At 34.3% G+C, this 21,266-nt stretch overlaps 5 protein-coding genes across 7 annotated transcripts; 1 reads left to right on the forward strand and 4 right to left on the reverse strand.

Moving 5' to 3' along the window:
- Positions 1-327: 327 nt before the first annotated feature.
- Positions 328-2,656, reverse strand: LOC141720778 (F-box protein CPR1-like). Of its 3 annotated transcripts, none has more exons than XR_012574547.1 (3): positions 2,061-2,656; positions 1,653-1,741; positions 328-589 (listed from the first exon to the last, which is right to left on the reverse strand). XR_012574547.1 is itself a non-coding variant. In XM_074523387.1 (2 exons), exons 1-2 carry the CDS (start codon positions 2,564-2,566, stop codon positions 511-513), a joined length of 585 nt encoding a protein of 194 aa, XP_074379488.1. In that variant the 5' UTR covers positions 2,567-2,648; the 3' UTR covers positions 328-510. The 3 variants fall into 3 exon arrangements, 1 of the variants encoding a protein (XP_074379488.1); XR_012574548.1 differs by having other exon boundaries at positions 1,653-1,841; positions 2,061-2,655; XM_074523387.1 differs by lacking the exon at positions 1,653-1,741 and having other exon boundaries at positions 2,061-2,648.
- Positions 2,657-3,006: 350 nt separating this feature from the next.
- On the forward strand, positions 3,007-4,188 carry LOC141720779 (protein LPA2). Its single transcript, XM_074523388.1, has 2 exons — positions 3,007-3,517; positions 4,018-4,188. The coding sequence occupies exons 1-2, from the start codon at positions 3,091-3,093 to the stop codon at positions 4,164-4,166; spliced, it is 576 nt and encodes a 191-aa protein (XP_074379489.1). The 5' UTR covers positions 3,007-3,090; the 3' UTR covers positions 4,167-4,188.
- A 1,457-nt stretch (positions 4,189-5,645) lies between these two features.
- On the reverse strand, positions 5,646-6,116 carry LOC141719487 (uncharacterized). The gene has a single exon (XM_074521870.1). The coding sequence runs from the start codon at positions 6,114-6,116 to the stop codon at positions 5,646-5,648; it is 471 nt and encodes a 156-aa protein (XP_074377971.1).
- A 5,765-nt stretch (positions 6,117-11,881) lies between these two features.
- LOC141720780 (small ribosomal subunit protein uS10y-like) lies at positions 11,882-13,950 on the reverse strand. Its single transcript, XM_074523389.1, has 4 exons — positions 13,803-13,950; positions 13,548-13,703; positions 12,609-12,722; positions 11,882-12,230 (listed from the first exon to the last, which is right to left on the reverse strand). The coding sequence occupies exons 2-4, from the start codon at positions 13,663-13,665 to the stop codon at positions 12,088-12,090; spliced, it is 375 nt and encodes a 124-aa protein (XP_074379490.1). The 5' UTR covers positions 13,666-13,703; positions 13,803-13,950; the 3' UTR covers positions 11,882-12,087.
- A 1,421-nt stretch (positions 13,951-15,371) lies between these two features.
- LOC141720781 (putative calcium-binding protein CML13) lies at positions 15,372-17,897 on the reverse strand. Its single transcript, XM_074523390.1, has 2 exons — positions 17,292-17,897; positions 15,372-15,581 (listed from the first exon to the last, which is right to left on the reverse strand). Exon 1 carries the CDS (start codon positions 17,737-17,739, stop codon positions 17,296-17,298), a length of 444 nt encoding a protein of 147 aa, XP_074379491.1. The 5' UTR covers positions 17,740-17,897; the 3' UTR covers positions 15,372-15,581; positions 17,292-17,295.
- Between the last annotated feature and the right edge of the window lie 3,369 nt (positions 17,898-21,266).

Consider the following 21,266-nt stretch of genomic DNA (forward strand, 5'->3'; position numbering starts at 1 on the left):
ATCTAAAAACTGATTTTTATTATAAAATATGAGCTTTTATCTTAGTAGATCTGGAAAACTAAAATGAAAAACTCTAAAGAATTTTTCAAATTTTATAAAACAAATCTCGATTTTATTAAAAAAAAAGTAAACAAAAGGAGGAGATTGGAGATGGGTGGAAAAGAAGAATGGCAGCCAGAGTTACAGGGAGGTAGGACTCCCATCCGAGAGAGATTTTAAACAACAAATTAAATTTATCATTTAGTTTTAGGATTTAGTTACACGGTAACTATATATATTTTGGTAGTTGCAATTTACGCTATATTATCTTAGTTTAACACAACAATGTGAAACTTAATAAAATGCATTGGCTAATCAATTGTTGAGGAACCATTATCCATGATCACAAACATAACATCAACACCCAAATATAAAAAAGGTTATTGACTAGAATACATGTACCATAATAACAAAACAGAAAACTAAGATACACAAGTCATAACAAAAGCAGCCAATAATTGATAGTTAAAATCATATTAAATGTTCCACTTCTGTTGCTCTAACTTCCGCTTGGCACAACCAAAGAGCCATCAGGACAGTTGCCAGTATCCTGCAAATAGCAATATTTACAGTTCTTTCTTGTTAAAACAGAGAATTGCTATAAATCATATACCCAAGTGAATGCTGAAAAATGCGATTTATAACATATTCAAGTATAGGCAAAGAAATTATAACATATTCAACTATAGGCAAAGAAATGCCATATACTGAACACTCAATTGTAGGCCACATGGGGTAAATAAACACTCTACATTGATGGGAAATCACCATATGAAGACAGCCATAGGTAAGAAATGCTAGTGCTAGAATGTAAATTTCTTTAGGATCTTTGAACTGTCTGCTAGTATGTAGCATCATAACTTAATTACAGTTTGTTAGCCATTTATATTATTATTTATCAGTTACAGTATCAATAGTTTAGAACAACAAACACATGCTTCAAGAAAAGAACGGCATTTAGTAAGAAACTCATATTATCAAAGTTTTCATACAACTTCATCTGACACTTGCTGCTATCATTTTTAGCTTGCCATACTTTTATTATAATGTGTGTTTGTGTGACACAGGTTCCACAAAAAGACAAATCTTACAAAGAGATATGCTTTAATAAACATATCCAAAAGCTTTAAAGACTTGTATCTTGTACATCAAAATGACAAGGGTGTTTATAATGTGATTAAAGTTTGTACACTGGCTTAATTTTTTTTTAACTTGACTTATTATAGACAGCATTACATTAACTGATTAACATAACCTTTCTGCAAAATTTAAGGAAACATTAAACAACATCTCTCACACCAGAGCCAAACTAATATTTGTGTGCTTATTCCAGTTCCGCAAGACCCAATATAAGTACAACTGTTCATATTCGAATATTAAAATAATTGGTAAGCAGATATCAGAATACTTTCGTACAACTGTACCCTCACCGCTTCTTCCATTCTTCTCCTTTTACAATCTTTTCATGATTTACAGTCTAGTTTTAAGGAAAGGGAATATTATCTCTCAGAGGTTGTCATACAGAGACAGCACGGTATATATTAACCAGTTCACCAAGAAATATTAATTATGCAAGATATATAATAGATGATTAAAAATTCCAAGAAACTTACGCATCATCTTCCTGCATTTGTTCCTATATCTTTTCTAGTTGACTAAAGCACGGGGTTAAATGCCTTGGGACATTAAATCATCCAATTTGCTGAAGATAATGTTGTTAGCAATCAAGTGAATTTAGAGCAAGTTAAGTTATAGTAAATGCACTCCGCAGCCAAAAGGAACTGCACATTGCACATCATACCCTATAGTTAAAGAAAATTGTGAGGTACAACTCAATAAGAGAAAATCACTTAGTGGTTTAAGTTATTACACTCCTAATTAGATTAACCAAGAGAACGGACTTTATAACTTGGCAGAACTAATCTAATTTTCCAATTACCTGAATTCATGCACACAACAATACGTTGCTACGGTGGATGCATTAGAGATAGAGACGTAATACAGGGGAAAAAGATATGTACCTCTTTTTCGTTTTCTTCTGAACCCATGGCAAAGCAGTAATAGCATCACAATTGAGCTTGACAAGGCTTTCCATGGATATCCATGCTTTCCAAAACTCAGGAATGCCAGGATTCCTTATTTTTTTGATGACTTTCAGTTCAAGGTCGTACCAAATAAGCTGTCCAGCGTCTTTCAGTAAAAGTACTTTCTTACCATTGTTTGAATATGCCAGAGGCTTCAGTTGCATAAACTGGTTATTAATACTTGGGGCAACAGATAGTATCTTGATCCACGACTTCTTCACACCATATTTCTCCATCACCCACAAATCAATGTACCTCATATCATAGTTGAAAAAGATATGTACCTCTTTTTCGTTCACACAGAGTTTTCCTCCAAGAACCCCGAGAGATAACATACAAGACGAAGTATCAGAGTAGTGAGGCTGAGGAAGTGAACCATATTTTTCAGTTTCAAGATCAAACGTAGCAATGATAGCAAAATTAGACCCATATCGCTTAGTCATATACTAATACAAGGCACCATCAAGAAACACCCCATGTGAGGTACCACTAAGACGATAAGGAAAATCCTTAACCCCATGTGACCAATTTTGGCCCATTTAATACTCCACTGTCAGTTGGGTATCCAATTTGTATAAGATACTCCACTGGTAGTGCGGTATTTCATATATGAGATACTTCACTACCAGTTGGATATCTTATATAAAGTGGATACTCCACTGACAGTTGGGTATCCATCGGCCAAAATTGGCCAACTTTTCAGAAATTGGTTATTTTTGTCAATTTTGTGTAAAAATAAGCTAAATTTGTCCTTCACCCCATTTTTTATATCTTAAAATACATAAAAATTATTCTGAGACGGAGAGGCAGAGAGTAATTTTCTGAAAACACAATTGTTTAATTTGTAGCGCATAGGTAAATATTGTACTACTCGATAGGCTGTGCTTGAAAAGAACCCCACGGGCCACGAGTGTACTCAAACATAGAAACCATAATAATAAACTTAACATATCAAACAATAATAATAATGTCTCTAATTTTCCACTCTTCTTCTACCCTTCATTTCAATAACCCCTCTGATCTTCTTCATCGCAAGTCCCTCCATGTATCATTCCCTAAACCCTCAAGATTCTCCATTAAATCCCAAGATTCTTCGTCTGATGCTCCCATTTCTGACCAATCAACTGATGACAAATCATCCCCACCAAAACCCAATTCCACTGGTCTAGGATTTGGGTCTTCAACTCCTTCTGCAAGTCCAGTAAAGAAGAAACAGGGTAAAAAAGAAAGAGCAGCTGTGATTCGTCGAGCCCCGGTTGAGAAACCTAAGTTTGCTGCAGTAAAAGATGAGAGTAAGTCAAAGGAGCAGGGTAAAGATGAGCAAGCTTTTTTGCTTGCTTGGTTAGGTCTTGGTTCTGTTATTTTTCTTCAAGGGATTCTTCTTTCTATTTCAGGTATGTATTCGATGACCCTCTTCGATTAATTATCGCTTTTTTAAAGTTTTTAGTAGGTTGTTTCGATTACAATGCATAATTGTATTGCATTTGTACTGTTATTATGCTCCGTTTGGTTGGAAGAATTGTATTGAGTGGATAAGGGAATTGAAAAGTGTGAACAATATTGAAGGTGGGAAAAAAGATTTAGGAGGGAAAAATTGTGAGACCTCAATTTTTTTATGATGTGATAGAGCAAAGTTGTGAACAAGAAGAAGTTGTTAATGTTAATGCGATTTACAAGGGTAGGGTGAGATTTATTATATTTTAAGTTACAATTGTGTGAATGGAATGGATGACTGAATGGAAATTGTGAATATTTACCTACAGAGCAGTACACATTATATTTAGTTCCTTCTAACAAAGTGTAGGCCTGTTGGGTTATAATACAAATAATGCTGAAGCGTGCCGGAGAGGATTTGTTTATTTTACCTGTGTCTTTATGTGTTGGACTTTTACAGGTTTTCTACCAGAAGAGTTGGATAATTTGTGCGTGAAGTATGTATACCCAGCATTTACCCCAACCGTTGTTTTCTTTTTTGCGGGAACGATCGTCTATGGTGTATCAAAATACCTGCAGAACGAGAAAGAGAATAACCAAAATTTATAATTTCTCTAATGTAAACTAATTTTTGGTAAGCACTTAGCTGCACCTTTTGCTTTGCTGCTTCTCATTGTGATGGTCATAAAGATGTATGATAGCCATTGATTTTTTTATATGAGAATCTGCAGAGGATAATGCAATTTTTATATTTCTATATATACCTACATTTACGTGCTAACATTTCATTTGACACTTTGAGCTTCCTTCTAAAATAATTTGGCAAGTCAAGTAATTTACTGCTAATGAGGACGACTTATGAGTAGTGTGATTACAGACACAGACATTATCTAACTATTATCTTCTGGAGGACTCCCAGAATGTGTCCGTATGCAGATGATTCTTGGAAGTTATATTATATTTAATATTTTCTATCCTTATAATGATTGGACGACATCATGTTAACTGCTTAAAAAATCAGTTACTGTTTGGTTCGTTAATGGATCAAACACTGGTTTGTTAATGTTTCAAACACTGCCGAGTTAGCAAACTATGTCTATATGTACACCACAGCTCCAAATGATTTGTATACACACCACTGTGAAGTTTGCAACAATTAGTATGCTACTTTCTTATTTTGTTTATTCATCTACCATGTCAAAGTTGTGTCTAATGGAAAGCATTACTGGGGATTTGCTTTCTTGTTCTGTTTGTTCGTATATCAGGTTGCAGTCATATCTGAAAGAAATGATTCTTCAGGAATCCCGTTAGAGTTCAGATTACGTCTAAGAAAATATCAAGTTACATGTGTTTAGCTGGTTAAATGCTATAGAGGTATGAATAAAACGAAGGTTAGATTATTTTTTAAAATCATAGTTATTCACTCATTTCTGTTTCTTACATTGAAGCTATGTCCCAATCCTTACATTTTACAAGAGAATGACTATTTCTTTCTTCAACTCATTATGTTTTTTGATTTCTCCCCACTTCACATCATCTCTTTCGGAGTGACAGACTGACAGTCCACCACCATTTATATCATTTAATCATTCCCCAGTCCTATCAAATTTCTTCCTATGTTACATTATTTTCTCATTTTAATTTCGTATTTACTAAACATGGACCGAAAATTGGTGATTATCTTTACGGTCTTTATGGCTATTATAGATATCACCGGGCACTTAATATTGCAAGTTCCATTTTCTTGATTATATATCTTATCATCCGAAGAGAGTGCTTTTTGATTGCAGCTTGACGCTTCTGTATGGATATGTGAGATACCCTCTTACTAATCAAAATCGTAGACTGTTTCACAGGTATAAATAGAAGATGCAGCTCTGTCATCATGGCATTTCCGAAGAAAAGCATTCATGTTTGCATGGCAGTATCATTTTCCTTCAGTATCTCATCTCCTTGTGCGAGTCTTTACTCCCTATCTACTTATCTCTGAGAATTTTCTCATGGATAAATGTTTTAATAGATAAACTCTTTTTTATTGTTCTTGGTTGATATGATATATTTTTTTTGCCGGAAAAGAAGAGAACTTTATTACTTTAAATCATTACATAAAATGGAAAGGAATTCTTGATGGACACTTTCCTTTTCCCACCTACGATCAGCTAAAGAAGAGCTATAACTCGCTAGATAGTGAGCTACGCTATTCGCAGACCGTTTTACAAATCTTAACATCACGTTTTTACCCTGCAAATCCATTAAAAGTTGCCTGCAATCCTCAACCAACCTGCCCACATAAGAAAGCGTGGCATATGAACTTCGAATCCATTGGACCACAACTAGGCAGTCTGTTTCTATTACCTGTTTCTGCTTCTGTTTTACCCAGCTTAAGGCTTCGCGAATCCCCATAGCTTCAGCTGCTTCTGGACTGATCGTGCCTTGATGGCATCTAGACATTGCTTCCACCAGCTCACCATTATGATCTCGAACGACTTGGGCATGGCCGAATCTATTTATGTCACTAAAGAGTGCTGCGTCAGTATTGATCTTAACCCGATTATGCATTGGAGCTTGCCAAGTTACTTGACCATTTTCAGGTAGAATAAATCCCAAAGAATTATCAAAAAATTTATCTTGGATGAATTGTCATTGGTTAAGGATGGACAATGTTGACTGAACTACCTCCATAGCTGATAAACATTTCTGAGACCATACTAAATCATTACGATTCCCCCACAACTTCCAGCAAAGCATAACTGAGAGAATGATTGAGGTCTTGTTGCTCTGATCAAAAACCAGTTGAAGCCAGTCCCCAAAAGATTGATATTCACCCGTTATCACGGGAAGAGCTGCTGTAGACCTGCAACTTTCCGCAAATGGGCAAACCACTATAGAATGCAATATAGTTTCTGCACCATCATTACAAACTGGGCATATACTATTAACTGGAACTCGTTTAATACGAAAAAGATCTTTGGTGGATAAGCAGCAATTCACTGATCTCCAAAGAAAGTTCTTTACTTTTGGTGGAATTTTGAGGTTCCATAGCTTTCTCCAAAAACCAGAATTGTTATCCAGATTTCGACTCCTGGCAAGTTGCAGATTAATGTATGCACTTTTCACTGAGTAAACGCCCAACTTGTCATGTCTCCAAAACCAATTATCCTCGTTATCTTCTCCCAGAGGAATAGAAAGAATGAGGTTTGCATCTCTGTCGTCAAAAATGTCTCGAATAAGATCAATGTCCCACTGATGAGCTCCTGTAATCATTAGAGAAGAAACATTTTGATTTACCAAAGATGCAGAGATAGTGTGAATGTACGGATCATGAACTTCTGGAAGCCATGGAGTATCATTGATAAGGATAGAGTGACCGCCTCCCACTCGACAAGAAATTCCTTGTTTGACCAAGTTCTGAGCTTCCAACATGCTCCTCCAAATGTAACTTGGATTATTTCCAAGCTTTGCTGTTAGTATCGATTCTGAAGGATAATATCTGGCCTTAAAGAGTCTTGATACGAGTTTATTAGGATGAACTAGTAGTCTCCAAATTTGCTTTCCAAGTAGTGCAATATTGAAGTCTCGCACACATCGCAATCCCATTCCACCCTCACTTTTTCGAGCACTCATTCGTTCCCAGGACATCCAGTGAATGGATTTTTCTTTTGACGAATTAGTATTCCACCAATATTTACACATTGAGCGCTCTAATTCTTGACAAACGTCGAGCGGGAGGAGGAAGATGCTCATTGTGTAATTTGGAAGGGTTTGAGCAGTGGATTTAATCAAAATTTCTTTAGCTCCTCGAGATAATTTCTTCTTGTCCCAACCTTGTAGATTTTCTTGCATTTTCTCCTTAATATAACCGAAAGCCACTGATTTTTTCCTATGTAGAAAACTCGGTAAGCCCAAATAGAAACTGTTTTTATCTGCTTCCATAAAACCCAAGTGCTGACATAGGTTTTCTTTAAGAATATTGCTGACATTCCTACTGAAAATGATTGAGGATTTATCGACATTGATCTGTTGTCCTGAAGCTTTCTCAAAAGTTCGAAGCATCTCTTGCACATGACTCGCATACTTGACATCTGCTTTACAAAATATGTAGCAGTCGTCCGCAAAAAACATATGTGAAATGGGCGGGGCTGAGCGAGCTACCTTAATACCTTGCAATAGACCTTTTCTTTCATAACTTTGAATAAGAGATGTAAGACCTTCTATGCAAATCAAAAAGAGATAGGAGGATAGGGGATCCCCCTGTCTGATGCCTCGAGAGGGTGTGATAGAACCAAAAATTTTACCAGCGTGAGCCACTTGATATGTCACTGAAGAGATGCAAGCCATATACATGTTCACCACTCTTTGATCAAAGCCCAATTTTGTCAAGATTGCTGCCAAAAAATCCTATTCAACGCGGTCATAAGCCTTACTCATGTCGATTTTAAGTGCCATCCAACCTTGTTTTCCTGTTGTCTTCCTTTTCATAAAATGCATCAGCTCATGTGCAATCATAATATTATCAGATATTAATCTTCCCGGTATGAAAGCACTTTGAGTGTCAGAGATAATTGTATCAATAATTCCTTTGAGACGATTTGCTAATACCTTAGATATGACTTTGTATAGCACGTTACAAAGAGAAATTGGGCGAAGCTCCGTCATAAACTGAGGATTTTTCTTCTTGGGAATTAAGGCAATATTGGTCTCCATAAGATTCTCATCCACCATGCCGATGTCAAAGAATTTCCTGACTACAGTAACCACATCTGCACTAAGAATTTTCCAGAATCTTTGGTAAAAACCTGGGGTCATACCATCCGGACCCGAGCTCTTGTCTGGATGCATATGGAACAGGGCTTGTTTAACTTCAATTTCTGAAACAGGAGCTAATAACATGTCATTCTGAGCAGCAGTTATTTTACTCTCGATGCAATGAACTACCTTAATCCAATCTGTGTTGGAAGCTTTAAATAGATGAGAGAAATATCCAGTTATGACGTCCTCTAATCCCCTATTCCATTGAACTTCCTGGCCTTCACTATTTTTCAAACTTCTTATGTGATTAATAGCTCGTCTGTTCTTCATAGATGCATGAAAAAATTTGCTATTTCGATCACCTTCCCTCAGCCACAGTTGTTTCGATCTCTGGCGTCAGAAGACTTCTTGTTGTGTATAGATCTCCGAAATCTTTTTCTGCTCTTCCTTAAGAATTGCTAAAGATTGGTCATCACGTCTTCCTTTTAGCGTCCTAATAGCTCTCTTACAATGCTGAATTCTATTCTTAAAGCTTCCCGTTATTTCCTTTCCCCAGCTTGAGAGAATTTCCGAACATTCCTCAAGCTTTTCGTAAAAGGATCTCTTCATACCACTGCTCCACACTTCTTCCACTATCTGCTGACACATAGGTTCTCGCAACCAAGCGTTTTCAAAACGAAAACGTTTAACTCGAAATTCAACTACTGAGTTATACAATTCAAGAATGATAGGACAATGGTCTGAAGTTGATATTTCCAGATTAAAAAGCTTGGCTTCTGGGAATTTGTTCATAAAACCAATAGATACCAGTGCACGATCAAGCCGAACTTCAATTTTGTCCGCTGTTCCAGATCCTCTCTCCCAAGTAAAAGGATAACCAATCAACTCCATATCTGTCAAGTTACAATCCTCAACAACATTTCTGAATCCTTGAACCAACTGGTGAGGATACGGCCTCCCACCTTGTTTATCAGCTTGGGACAACACGTTATTCATATCACCTATCAAGCACCAAGGCAAAGTGTTATGACTGGATAACGTACGGATTAAATTCCAAGTTTCTTTTCTCCTTTTTCTGTCAGGCTCTCCGTAAAGTCCTGTAACTCTGAACTCAGTACCGTCCTTATTTCGAACTATGACATATATATGATTTTTGTTGTATGACTGTAAAGTTACTTCGTTCTGATGTCTCCAAAGCATAGCAATACCTCCACTATGACCCTGGGTTTCAACAACCATACTTCCTTCAAAATCAACTGAATGTGTGAACCTTTCTACTGTTAACTGCTTGCATAAAATTTCACTTATAAAAACTAAATCGGGTTTCTTCTGGAGGACAATCTCCTTTAGGAATTGGAAAGCCCATGGGGTCCCAAGCCCATGGCAATTCCATCCTAAAATACTCATAATGATAGGCGAGCACTCCCTTGAGTACCCGCCAGAAACACGTTTTTTGAACTGTTGGTTTTGTCTGTTATTTCCTCAGTTATCTCAGTGAGAGTCTCACTCTCAGGTTCCATGACAACATCCTTATTTAGGCCCAAAGAATTGCCATTATCCAGCCCATTACCCGTTCTTCTTTTCTTTGTTTCAATATATACTCCTTTTATTTGGTTGTTCCATGATTACAGGAGAATTTGTTGCAATATTATTTCCAAACTCATTTCCCGCGTTTGAGATAATATTTTGAAATCCTGTTATTCCTTTATTTCCTCCTTGCCTACCTGTCCCCGAAATTATAGGAGAGTTTTGTGGATCTTGATTAGCATCGTCTTTCTCACCGGAAACACCATCATTCATCTCCATTCTCGAATCTGAAGCACCAATATCCAAGCCGTTTCGAAGCCATTTAGCACCTATTGGCTTGATCTGATTTCTAAAAGGAGCTCGCATCCAAGGGCCATAGGGTTTGACAATGTTATTCTCAGACATTTCGAAAATCGTACTGCAGAATTTCTCCGAGTGACCAACAATGCCACAAATGAAGCAAAAAGTTGGGATGTTTTCATATTTAAAATTTACCCAAAACCACTCATCCCCTGTCATTTTAATCTTCATTCTACGTTTTAAAGGTACGCGAAGATCAATGGATATACGAACTCTCGTTTAATCTCTCCATACGCCAGTAAAATTATTAGGACATCCATAAACGAAATTGCCAACATAATTTCCAATACCTTTTAAAATTTTCTCCGACATGAATCCGACTTTCAAATCATGTATCTGAACCCATAACTCCATTCTATTGAGATCGGCATTTCTTGGATTTTCTCCATCTTTTAGTCTAGTCATGACCAGAGCACGTCTGTTGAAAGACCACGGGCAACCTTCCATTACCCTTTTAACATCTATCTCGTGATAAAACTGGAACATGTACAGATTTAAGTCCAACTCCTTCATGTACACACCCCGCCCAGGCTTCCATAGCGCAACCATGGTGTGCTGCATTGCCATGAAATCCACCTTCCCTTCCGATATGAATCTGCCAACCACACATAATTTTGAATCGAAACCTTGAATCTGTAAACCAGTCACATCTCCTGTTGTCTCCTCTACCTGCAGCCCCCCTTCTTCCTCATCTGCCAAAGAAACATCATTCATGCTTTGCACTAAATCCATAATAGTGTTTGATGAAATTGAAAAGAGTAAACCGAGACTAAATGACGAGAATACTATGACAAATCAAACCATGTCAGATGACAAGACTCCTTTTCTCTCCCCTGTACTCTTAAATTCGTTAAACTTCAAATTTTAAGGGCTGCGAGAGATAGAAACTTTTGGCTCCAATACATTCTTAGTGACTCTTTGGTTGATATGATGTTAAATTAGAAAAATTCTACAGATTTATGATAGTGAAATAGCTATTTGAATGCAAAGTAACATACCTGGTAATCTTAATAGGGGTCTTTTTTGTTAAAAGGCTTGATAGACATGTTTCTGTATGGTAAATTGATCGGCCTAATTGAAGCCTTGTTTTTCACTTCTTATCCCAAAAGAAGAATTAAGAAGGCTAAAATATGCCAAGAAAACGGTGATGTGCTAAGGGAACACTGATGCTGATGCAGTTACTTTTGGTTTAACATCTGGTACCATACTTGTACTGCCTATGTGAACGTTTATCATTTTCATTGCATATTGCCATTGGGTCCTTTTGGTTTAATCTCTGGTTCGACTGTAAATTCACAATTGCAAATGTGGGAGAATTTATTTGTTTCATTTCTATTAATATGTAAGGTTAACATCCATTTAAATGAAGAATTTCTTTATAGTTAGAGTTTCACATTCTCATTTCAGTTCATATGCACATTTTTTATTTTGTATAACAGGTATATTTAATTTAGCTGTTATTTTGAATTTAATTTAAAAATGTGTATACATTTTTCACAACTAAAACAATCATTCCAAGTATTTCCAGATTTGCTTTCTGCTTCTAAATTATGGTATTTGAGAGAGAATCATCGAACATTTAGCAAAGAGCAAGATAATGATCAAATTCATCACTCTTTCCTGCCGAGGCTTTTCTATTTTCTTGTGTTTCACCAAATAATTAAGGAATTAAAGCTATGAGACATGCATACTTAAAATTCAACATGTATTAAATGCAAGCATACTTGAGTAAAGTGACAATTCTGTTACTTCTCTAAAACAAATCTGTTCCAACTTCAATTGCACCAGAAGGCCACAACTATTTAGATAACTGAAAATGAAACTGAATTCTCAAAAAGGCTATTACATAAAAAGCCAAAAACACATAATCAAAGAAAGAGGGGACTCTCTCTCTCTAGTTATCCGCAATGGTAACCTCAACCTCTACACCAGGTTCAATTGTGATGGAGGTAATCTGCTTCACAACATCTGGGGAGCTGAATAGATCAATAACACGTTTGTGGACACGGAGCTCAAATCTGTCCCACGTGTTGGTTCCTAGTATATAGGAGGGAAAGAGTCAGGCATAGAATAAAACTTAACATATATACCAATTCATTCTCTGTAACAGATGAACGTGTTTATACACTCAAGCTAAAAACACAAGTCATTTTTCACATTGTATGACCAAAGGGAAACCTTCGAGGACTGCACTTAATACTTTTAGCAAAGAAATTTACTGCTCAACACAATTTAGATAAGATTGACTCTCAATAAGTATATATATACTTGGTCTATGGTAATAAACCAATAAGTTTAACAAAGTCCATACACAAGTGTATACACCCCAACAGTAAGAGAAGTGTATTTTACATAAAATGTGAATTAAGTCTCTAACAAGAAAAAACAATTTATTAAATCAGTATAAACAAATACCTTCACCACAAGGAGATTTCCTGGTAGTAATCTTGAGAACCTTGGTGGGCATCCTGACAGGTCCCTTGACCCTCAAAGACTTGTCCTTGGCTCCGCGAACCAGATCAGCACACACTAACACGGACAATTTATATACATCCACAATCAATAATCAAACAAAATCTATCAACAAATTCCCGACACATCAAATTTAAGCATATTTCCAAATAGCTCAAAGTTATTAACATAGAAGTTTGAAACTTGTTATTGTTTATTACTTGCATAATTCAGCCAGCAGGGAAAAACATGCACACACAATTTAGACACTTGAAAATTATTTTACTGAACAATATAACTTGTTCAACTTGGAGATTTCAAATGCATTCAGCTAATTCATAAACTTTAACCAATAACACCTTGCAAAATGTTTAAAAAATGTTTAATTGAAAACAAAAACAAATCTTGTCCCTTGTAGCACTCACAAGTCACAACTACAACCAAGTCAGTTCCAGGTCCTCAAGCTAATATCTAGAACAAAATTATAAATTATCTTCTCAATCACACAAAGAAAATTGAAATTGTGTGTGAAAATGAAACACAATTCCCAGGTTAAATCACAATGAGTCACTATCCTAGAACAATTATTTTCACAACACAATAAAAAGCAAAATTAGTCAGAAATACAAACAAAAACAAGTTATTGTATTCAATCAGAACTGGCAAACCATTACGAATATAGACAAGCAAGAATAAAATTAAAGGTTTCGGTAAATCTAGTCTCTTAAACCTGTTTTCAGCTTATTCCTTTCAATCCGTAAACTAAATTAATCCATAAAACTACATAAAGCTAGAAAAGAATAAAAAAATCTAGAAATACATACCTCTAACAGTTATTTATCATGACATAGGCAGATACAGAAATCCATATAAACAAAACATTTGTAAATGAAATGTAAAAACCTTTCTCAAGATTCTTGACATTCTTAGAAGAAAGCGTGATTCTGATCTTGTGAACGGGGTCCTGAGATTCTTCATAACCTGGCTTTGTCGCCGGCTTCACTGCTGCATAGGCCGCCATTTTCTTACAAGCCTCAAAATCAAATTATTCCTCTGCTGCTGCAATAATTTACAAAGCAAACACGATTGATTAATTGTGTGTTGAATAAGAATAAGATATGTGAATTGAAGATTGATTGTTTAGGGTTTGATGATTACCTCTCTTGCCTTTTGCTCAGCGGCTTCAAATGAAAGTGGAGTTTGGCTCTAGGGTTTTTAGCCCTGTTTTATATACAACCCCCCCCCCCCTCTTCGATTGGGCTTGGGCCTTTCTTACAATTGTTTTAACAGCTGGGCTGAAGTGTCCCCTTGAATACATAATTTTAACATCACATGATTTTTTTTTATTAATAGTCATTTAAAGTTGATATGTACATTTGTATGAACTTATTTTAATAGTATTTAAGGTATTTTAACTAGCTGGTATTTTGTTAAACTAAATATGGCCTTCAAATTTAGGATTTGTTCTCCCCAGTATTGAGGAAGAGTCAAATCAGGTTGTATAGAATGTATGTGTCTATATTTTTTAAAGAGAAAATGTTCGTAAATATGTATTCTAAGGGAATTATACGAATATGCAGTGCATTTTTAATGATAGAGTATTATTTTTTTAGTCAAATTTTGTAAATACAAATATGTATATTTTTAATGATAGAGTTCTATTTTTTTAATCAAATTTTGTAAATACAAATATGTACTCACGTATATTAGATTTCACTTTAGATGAATATGTACTTAGGAGCATTAAGCTCCACTTTTAATATTATTTATTTCTTTATTTTTAATTCCTACTTTTTTAGTTTTGTGGTTAATCTTTTTTTGAGATTTGTTAACAATCATATAACACAGTCCTTCAAAGTTAATACATACTCTCTCTGTCCCTAAAAACGTTTTCTATTTGTGTTGAACACGTTTGTCAATGGACACTTTTAATTGTTAATATCTTTAATTTCGTATTAATATTAAATATAAAAACTTCATTATATTAAGGTACTCATAAATACAAATCCAACAAAATCACTAATGACTATATTTGATATTATAGATTATACGTAAATTAATAGTCAATCACTTACCCTGAACAGTATAAAAAGTCAAAGGAGAAACGTTTAACGAGACGGAGAGAGTACCGTTTAAAAAAAAGTTAATATAAACAATGCTTTAAAAAGTGTTTCTTTGAAGTGTTTTGATTGTTATTTTGGCTAAATAATGTTATGTTTTTTTTCAATTTAACAAGAAAACACACTTAAAATTCAATTTTACAATGAAATCAGCTAAACAAATTCGTTTATATTCCAAAATTTTAACTATAATATTGTGGAATGGAAATGTGTATTGTTGTTTTCCTTGTGTTTCTCCCTCCTCTCCGTAATTGAACTCCGAAGCACTTGTTTTCTTTTTCAAAAAATGAATGCATAAACAAGAATGCAAATTCTTTTATTTTTGTTACTTTTATTTTCCTCCTTAATTAAATGGAAGGAGAGGGATTGGCTCACTGAGCGCTCCACTTCAGATCATTTCACCAGCAACAAAGACAAATCATGGAAGTTTTCCCAAAAAAATTCTAAAATAACCCAACCTGGAAATTTTTCAACAATCAACACATAAATTAATTATTACTGTATTAGAATATCATAGGCATGTTTCAATTGCCTTGAGTGGAAAAATAATTATATCTAAGATTTCATGCCACTGAAATATTGAAAACACAACGGCCACAAAACATGCTACCGTTCTAAATTAGCATTGAAAATTTAAAATACCAAACACTGGATTGATTCCAATAAAACTGGATGCACACATCATTCACTGTCAGAAAGAATAGTCAGAAGGAAATCGAATACTATTTGATTAAAAACCACAAATATAAAAAAGACAAAAAAGAACTACTGCATAAAGATAAAAAAAACTGGTCTATCCCCACTGCTTCAGAGTCACCTGCACATGAAAATAGAAATACTGATGAATTGATCTTTAGGTGCTGCTAAATAAAGATGAGTATTAATTTCAGCAAGGACTTAAGGGTGCTGAATGCTGACGATCCTGCTTATAGAAAAGATTAACTTGATGAAAGCACACGTCTATGCACACATCTATCCTGCTTACAAAGTTAATCTCTAGTAAACAATTTATCAACTAGTATATTACATAAACAGAATGCATCTTATTAGAGCAAAAACAAATAAAATCTTTGAGTTGATCCTAACTTAAGTTACTGTAAAAACTAGTTTATGTACCTTATTTTAATCCGTAGCTTCTTTATTAAATAAAGAAGCATGCAATACAATAGTTTTGGTGCAGACTTTGTAGTTTGTGCACTATCCAGTTCAAATCAGGTAAACAATAGACCAACTTTTTTAAGCATATACACCACTTCTATATAGCCAGAAGACATGGTTAAAATTTGATAGTAATAGTTGACACACGTGAAATTAATTTCAGCAGTTCAGGGGTTTTCTGCTAAATTTTTGTACCTTATAATACATATGGTACTTATTTTAAACCAGGTTATTAATAGGTTCTTACCAATTAATAGGTTCTTACCAGCTTCTAATTTTCTACACTATTAGTTTTCACAATATTGCTTGCTTCTGATAAGTTATTCTAAACTATCAAAAACAACTTTTGCTCCCAAAAAAACTATTTAAGGTGGTCGAAATAGGCCTTCTGGGCCTCTGGCTAATGCACAAATTCAAATTTCGTCATACAACTAAAATTCATTTAATTCCTTGGTTTGTAGCCCTCAAGTAGAAAGCACACTCATTCAAACTCTTCGATCACCTTACTACTGTCATATCATAGACAATGCATGTGTATTCACATTAATATGAATTTAATATGATAACAATGTAAACAGACGCATTTAGATGCCCTAGTTGGTCAGTTGGTCTTCTTTCCTTTGTGTACAAGAAATTGACACTAGAGAGTAAGAATTTCGCAGATCTTTCAGATGCTTTTTCAGCAAATCACTAATTACTCTGTCTATCTCACATTTGCATAATTACAATGAGCCAACCTATGAAACTTACCTAAATTGATAGAAGTAATCGACATTTCCTTTTCATGTTCTGATTGATGCTGCTACAGCAGATAAGCTAGTATGGCTGTTTGGGAGCCGATATGGATGAGTTATCATCAATTATAAAATTTAATTTAGGGAAAACTACTGAGGCAAAGGTGTAACTAGCGGCCCAGAGCCAGAATTGTAGCAAAAGTGAACGGTGGATGGTGTCATTGAGGGATGAGCATACTTTCAATTGGTGCTCTAGAGTAGCAAATTAGCTACATTGTAATGTTTTAAGTTTGTTAGGTTATATATGTTCGCATCTTAAGTTAGTAGGATACGCAAGAGCCCTGATTCTATCAATTGAGGTTCTACATTTTGATAGAAACTTCACATACATTACCATTTACCAACAAACAAGAAATTCTTCGTATTTATAGAATCTCATACATATATATATATATATATATATCAGTGATCAACGGCTAAGAAATTCTACATAATAAAATTTCCAAGGACATTTAAATCAAGTCCACAATTCTGAAATTTAAAGCAAGTAATCACATAACAACTTAAACAAATTCCATCATCAAATCATAATTTATCGAAAAGGCATCGAAAACCGAAAAGGTATGCGCACTCACAAAATCACTTGGCAACCATCTTGTTAACAAAATCATCGTACTTAATCTTCCCATCGGATCCAACATCCACCTCACGAATCCACTCATCAAACTCCGCCGCCTCCAATTTCTCGCCAATACTCGTAAGTATATGCTTCAAATCCTTAACCGCAACGAAACCAGTCCCATCCTTATCAATAACTTTGAACGCGTCGCGAAGCTTCTGATCAAACGGCTCAGGTTTAAGATGCTTAGACATGAGATCAGTGAACCGTTTGAAATCGAACGGCGACGTGAGTTTCTCCTCGGCGATGATAGTTTTGAGTTGAGCTTGGGTTGGATTGCCGCCGAGAGATCGCATTAGGATTCCGAGCTCCGACGGCGCGATCTTGCCGTCGTTGTCGGTGTCGAAGAGAGTGAAAGCTTCTTTCATTGACGAGACCTGGTCGTTGCTCAGATTTTTCCCCATTGTTGTGTTGTGTGTATAGGTTAGGTTGTGTGTATTTCTTGTGTTTATGTGTTTTGCAGTTTCAAATGTGTGTAATATGTTGGTTAACAATTCAAAAGTGAGGGAGGGGGTTTGATCCTATCTATCAGCCGAATACATTTCTATTTCACTCAAATGTACCAACATAAAATGAGGTTTTTAAAAAATATAAAAAAAGACGCCCACTGAAATATGGAAGATGCTAAATGCAATAAAATATTACTTTATACAATAATGAAAAATTACATACATAACCTTCAAATGTTAAGTTAAAAGCACAAAATCTGATAGACACATTTATTATACAAACAGACTAAGGGCTAATTTGTTAATTCATGAACGATATTAAATGAACCAGATAAACTATAAAATAGGCTTGTTAAGATTGTTTGCTAAATTTCTTTTTTACTGGACGAGATCAAAATTATTCTCGACGACAATGAATTTATTAATATTCTAATTTATTAATTATTTCTTTGAATATGTGTATATGTTATTTTCATTTTTGCATGTACAAACCTCATTTAAAACTATATATTGAAATTATATAAATAATATTTAGTAACTCTATGAGATACTATTTTTATTATATAGTTTGGTCATTTTCAAAAATTAATTGAAAAAGGTCTAAAAGACATGCGTGACATAATTTAATACAAAATTATAAAATAAAATTATTGAGTGTACGAGAAATAATAAATAATATTATTATCAAAACTTTTTTTAATTCATTATACTCATTGTATTTAAGTCAAAAAAGTTATTTTATATTGTGTTTATCAGAAAAGTAACAAATAATAATAATTATTAAAAAATAATTACAGTTACTCTTCAGAAAAGTTAGATAGTTATTTATCAAATAATAGAATAAATGAATTATTCAGATAACCGTTCGTTCAGAATATTAATCATTCAGAAAATACTCATTCAGATTTAATAAATGACCCGTAAAAGCAGTAATATTCGTGTCCGGTATCTGTGCCATCCTTTTTAATAATTATTATTAAAAATTATTATTGAAATAAAAAAAAAGACAAGTTCATTTTCTAAATTAATTACTTAATAATTTTTAGATTTTATGATGCCAATGGTATTTTTAAAATCCCATCAAGTATGGTATTTTTAGTAGACAACTAGACATTCATATTTTTAATTCGTAGAAACTAAACTTCATAGTACTTTTTAAGATTATAAATATCTTAATCTGTAAAATTATTTTATAAATATCTTAATCTATAAAATTATGTTATTCAATCTTAAGTATAAAATTATTTAATTCATTATTATTACATAATAATATTTAAAATGCATGCGTGCTATAATGTGGTTAAATATAAAAATATGTTCGAATTAAACAGGTTGATCGTACTCGATTTTTTTATGCCGACCATTTTTAAATTAAAATCATTTAATAGCAATTATGAGCTGCAAAATTCGTGTCTGGTCTGTGATCATATCTTATCTCGGTAGACTGTTCAAATCAAATTACTATACTGATATTATTATTTACTAGTATTCTTTCAAAATTTCTTTTAAAATTAAAACAATCGTCATAATTCTCCTAAATTTGAAGTACAAATTTTCTCTTAAAATTATATTATCATTAAAATATTATCACAAACATTATTTAAGTCAAACTTATTATTTAATTTTCTAAGTCTATTGTCAATTTCGACAATTAATCGTCAATTGCGTTGTTATCATTACCATTTTGGTGGTTTTAAAATTAAAAAACAAGAGTAAACAAAGATAATGAAGTACAAGAACATAAGTATTGAATGGCCAAATTAGATTTACTGAGGTGTTACTCCACGGTCTACATAATATAAATGTATTAATATTTTGTGGCGTGGCACAAAAAAATAGCCAGTGATAGTATGGTAATTACGATTACTGCCTTAACTAATTTTTTACTGTATTTAACAATCATGTAAAATATTTGCGAAGGCTAATGGGTTAGGCTAATTTGTTTTCTTGGCAAAAATAATATGGCTTTTTATAATAACATTCTCTAAAAAGATAAATGATTTACGTCCTCTATGTGTTTTTCCTCTAGATTTTTCGAAGATGCTGAATTTTGGTTAGTGAGGAATGTTGTTCGTAGATGTGCTAATGTACATATATTCTGATCTAGTATTTATATTTATGTTCTCTAGGTGTTCCGGAAATACTAAATATTATTTGATTTTAAATATTTTTAAGGACAGTTAATTTGATCATCATGTGAATTTGTTGATTAACAATCAATCTGCTTTGAGATTGTGTCTTCAGAAGCAGTTATGTTACTAGTTTATATATAGGTTCTCAATATACCGGTAGTGGCAGTTCAAAACTCCGACAAAGAGCTTAATAAGGGTACTCGAAACAAATACATTAATGCATGTATATATGATTGTGTGTATCGGAGGTACCGCAAAGCTATTCTTAAAAAATCATTATTGTTATATATGCCATGATATCATATTGCTAAATAATTGCTCATCAGGTTTATAAAATGGCCACTTCACCAAATCACCTCGAAGAAGACACCCAAACTCAAAACCAAGATAAAAACCAAGACACCCCTGTGATGAACCGACTTCTTCAACTCCTACAACAACCCCCAGCCTTGAGAGTCGAAAATTTTAAAGACTTTCAATCTGTGCATCCCCCAGAATTTGTAGGTTTGCCCGATCCGATTAAAGCTCAACCTGGTTAAGAGAAATGGAGAAAGCTTTCGAGTTAGCAGAAGTTAAGGATTAATAGAAGATGAAGTATGCGAGTTATTATCTTAAGGATGAAGCTAGTTATTGGGGGGAATATACCAAAACATTGCAAGAAGGAGAAGCTATTTCTTGGCAGGAGTTTACGGAATTGTTCTTAGAAAAGTACTTACCGCGTTATATGCAAGATCAGTTAGAGATAAGGTTTCTGGATTTAAAGCAAGAAACTATGATTGTAGCGGAGTATGAAGTGAAGTTTTCAGAGTTAGCAAGGTTTGTACCTGAGTACGTGAATACAGAAGCGAAGAAAGCTAAAAGGTTTCAACAAGGGCTTAAGCCATGGATTCAGAGTCAAGTGGCTCTTCTCGAGATAAGGACATATGCTACCATGGTACAGAAGGCGATGATTGTGGAAGGAGAAAGATAAGCAACTAAAAGGGAAAGTGAAGGGAAGAAAAGGAAGTTTGAGGTTTCAGAACCAGACCAAGGAAGCTTTAAGTTTAGAGGAAGATTTGGGAAGAATGTTAGCAATGCTGGTCAAAAATTCCAGAGGTTTAAGCCTGGAAACGGGAATAAAAAGAATCATTTTCAGAAAGTTAGACAATCGACCAGGGACAATAGACCCCATATTCAAGAATGCAAGATTTGTGGAAAGAGACACCCTGAAAGATGTAATAAGCTCAACGTGACGTGTTTCAAGTGCAACCAGAAAGGTCAGTACTCAACATAATGCACGACTTGTACGGGAAAACCATAGATGACTTGTTTTAAGTGCGGGAAAGTTGGATATATGGAAAGGAATTATAA

This window comes from Apium graveolens, chromosome 4 (genome assembly GCF_009905375.1).
Source record: "Apium graveolens cultivar Ventura chromosome 4, ASM990537v1, whole genome shotgun sequence".
NCBI lineage: Eukaryota > Viridiplantae > Streptophyta > Magnoliopsida > Apiales > Apiaceae > Apium > Apium graveolens.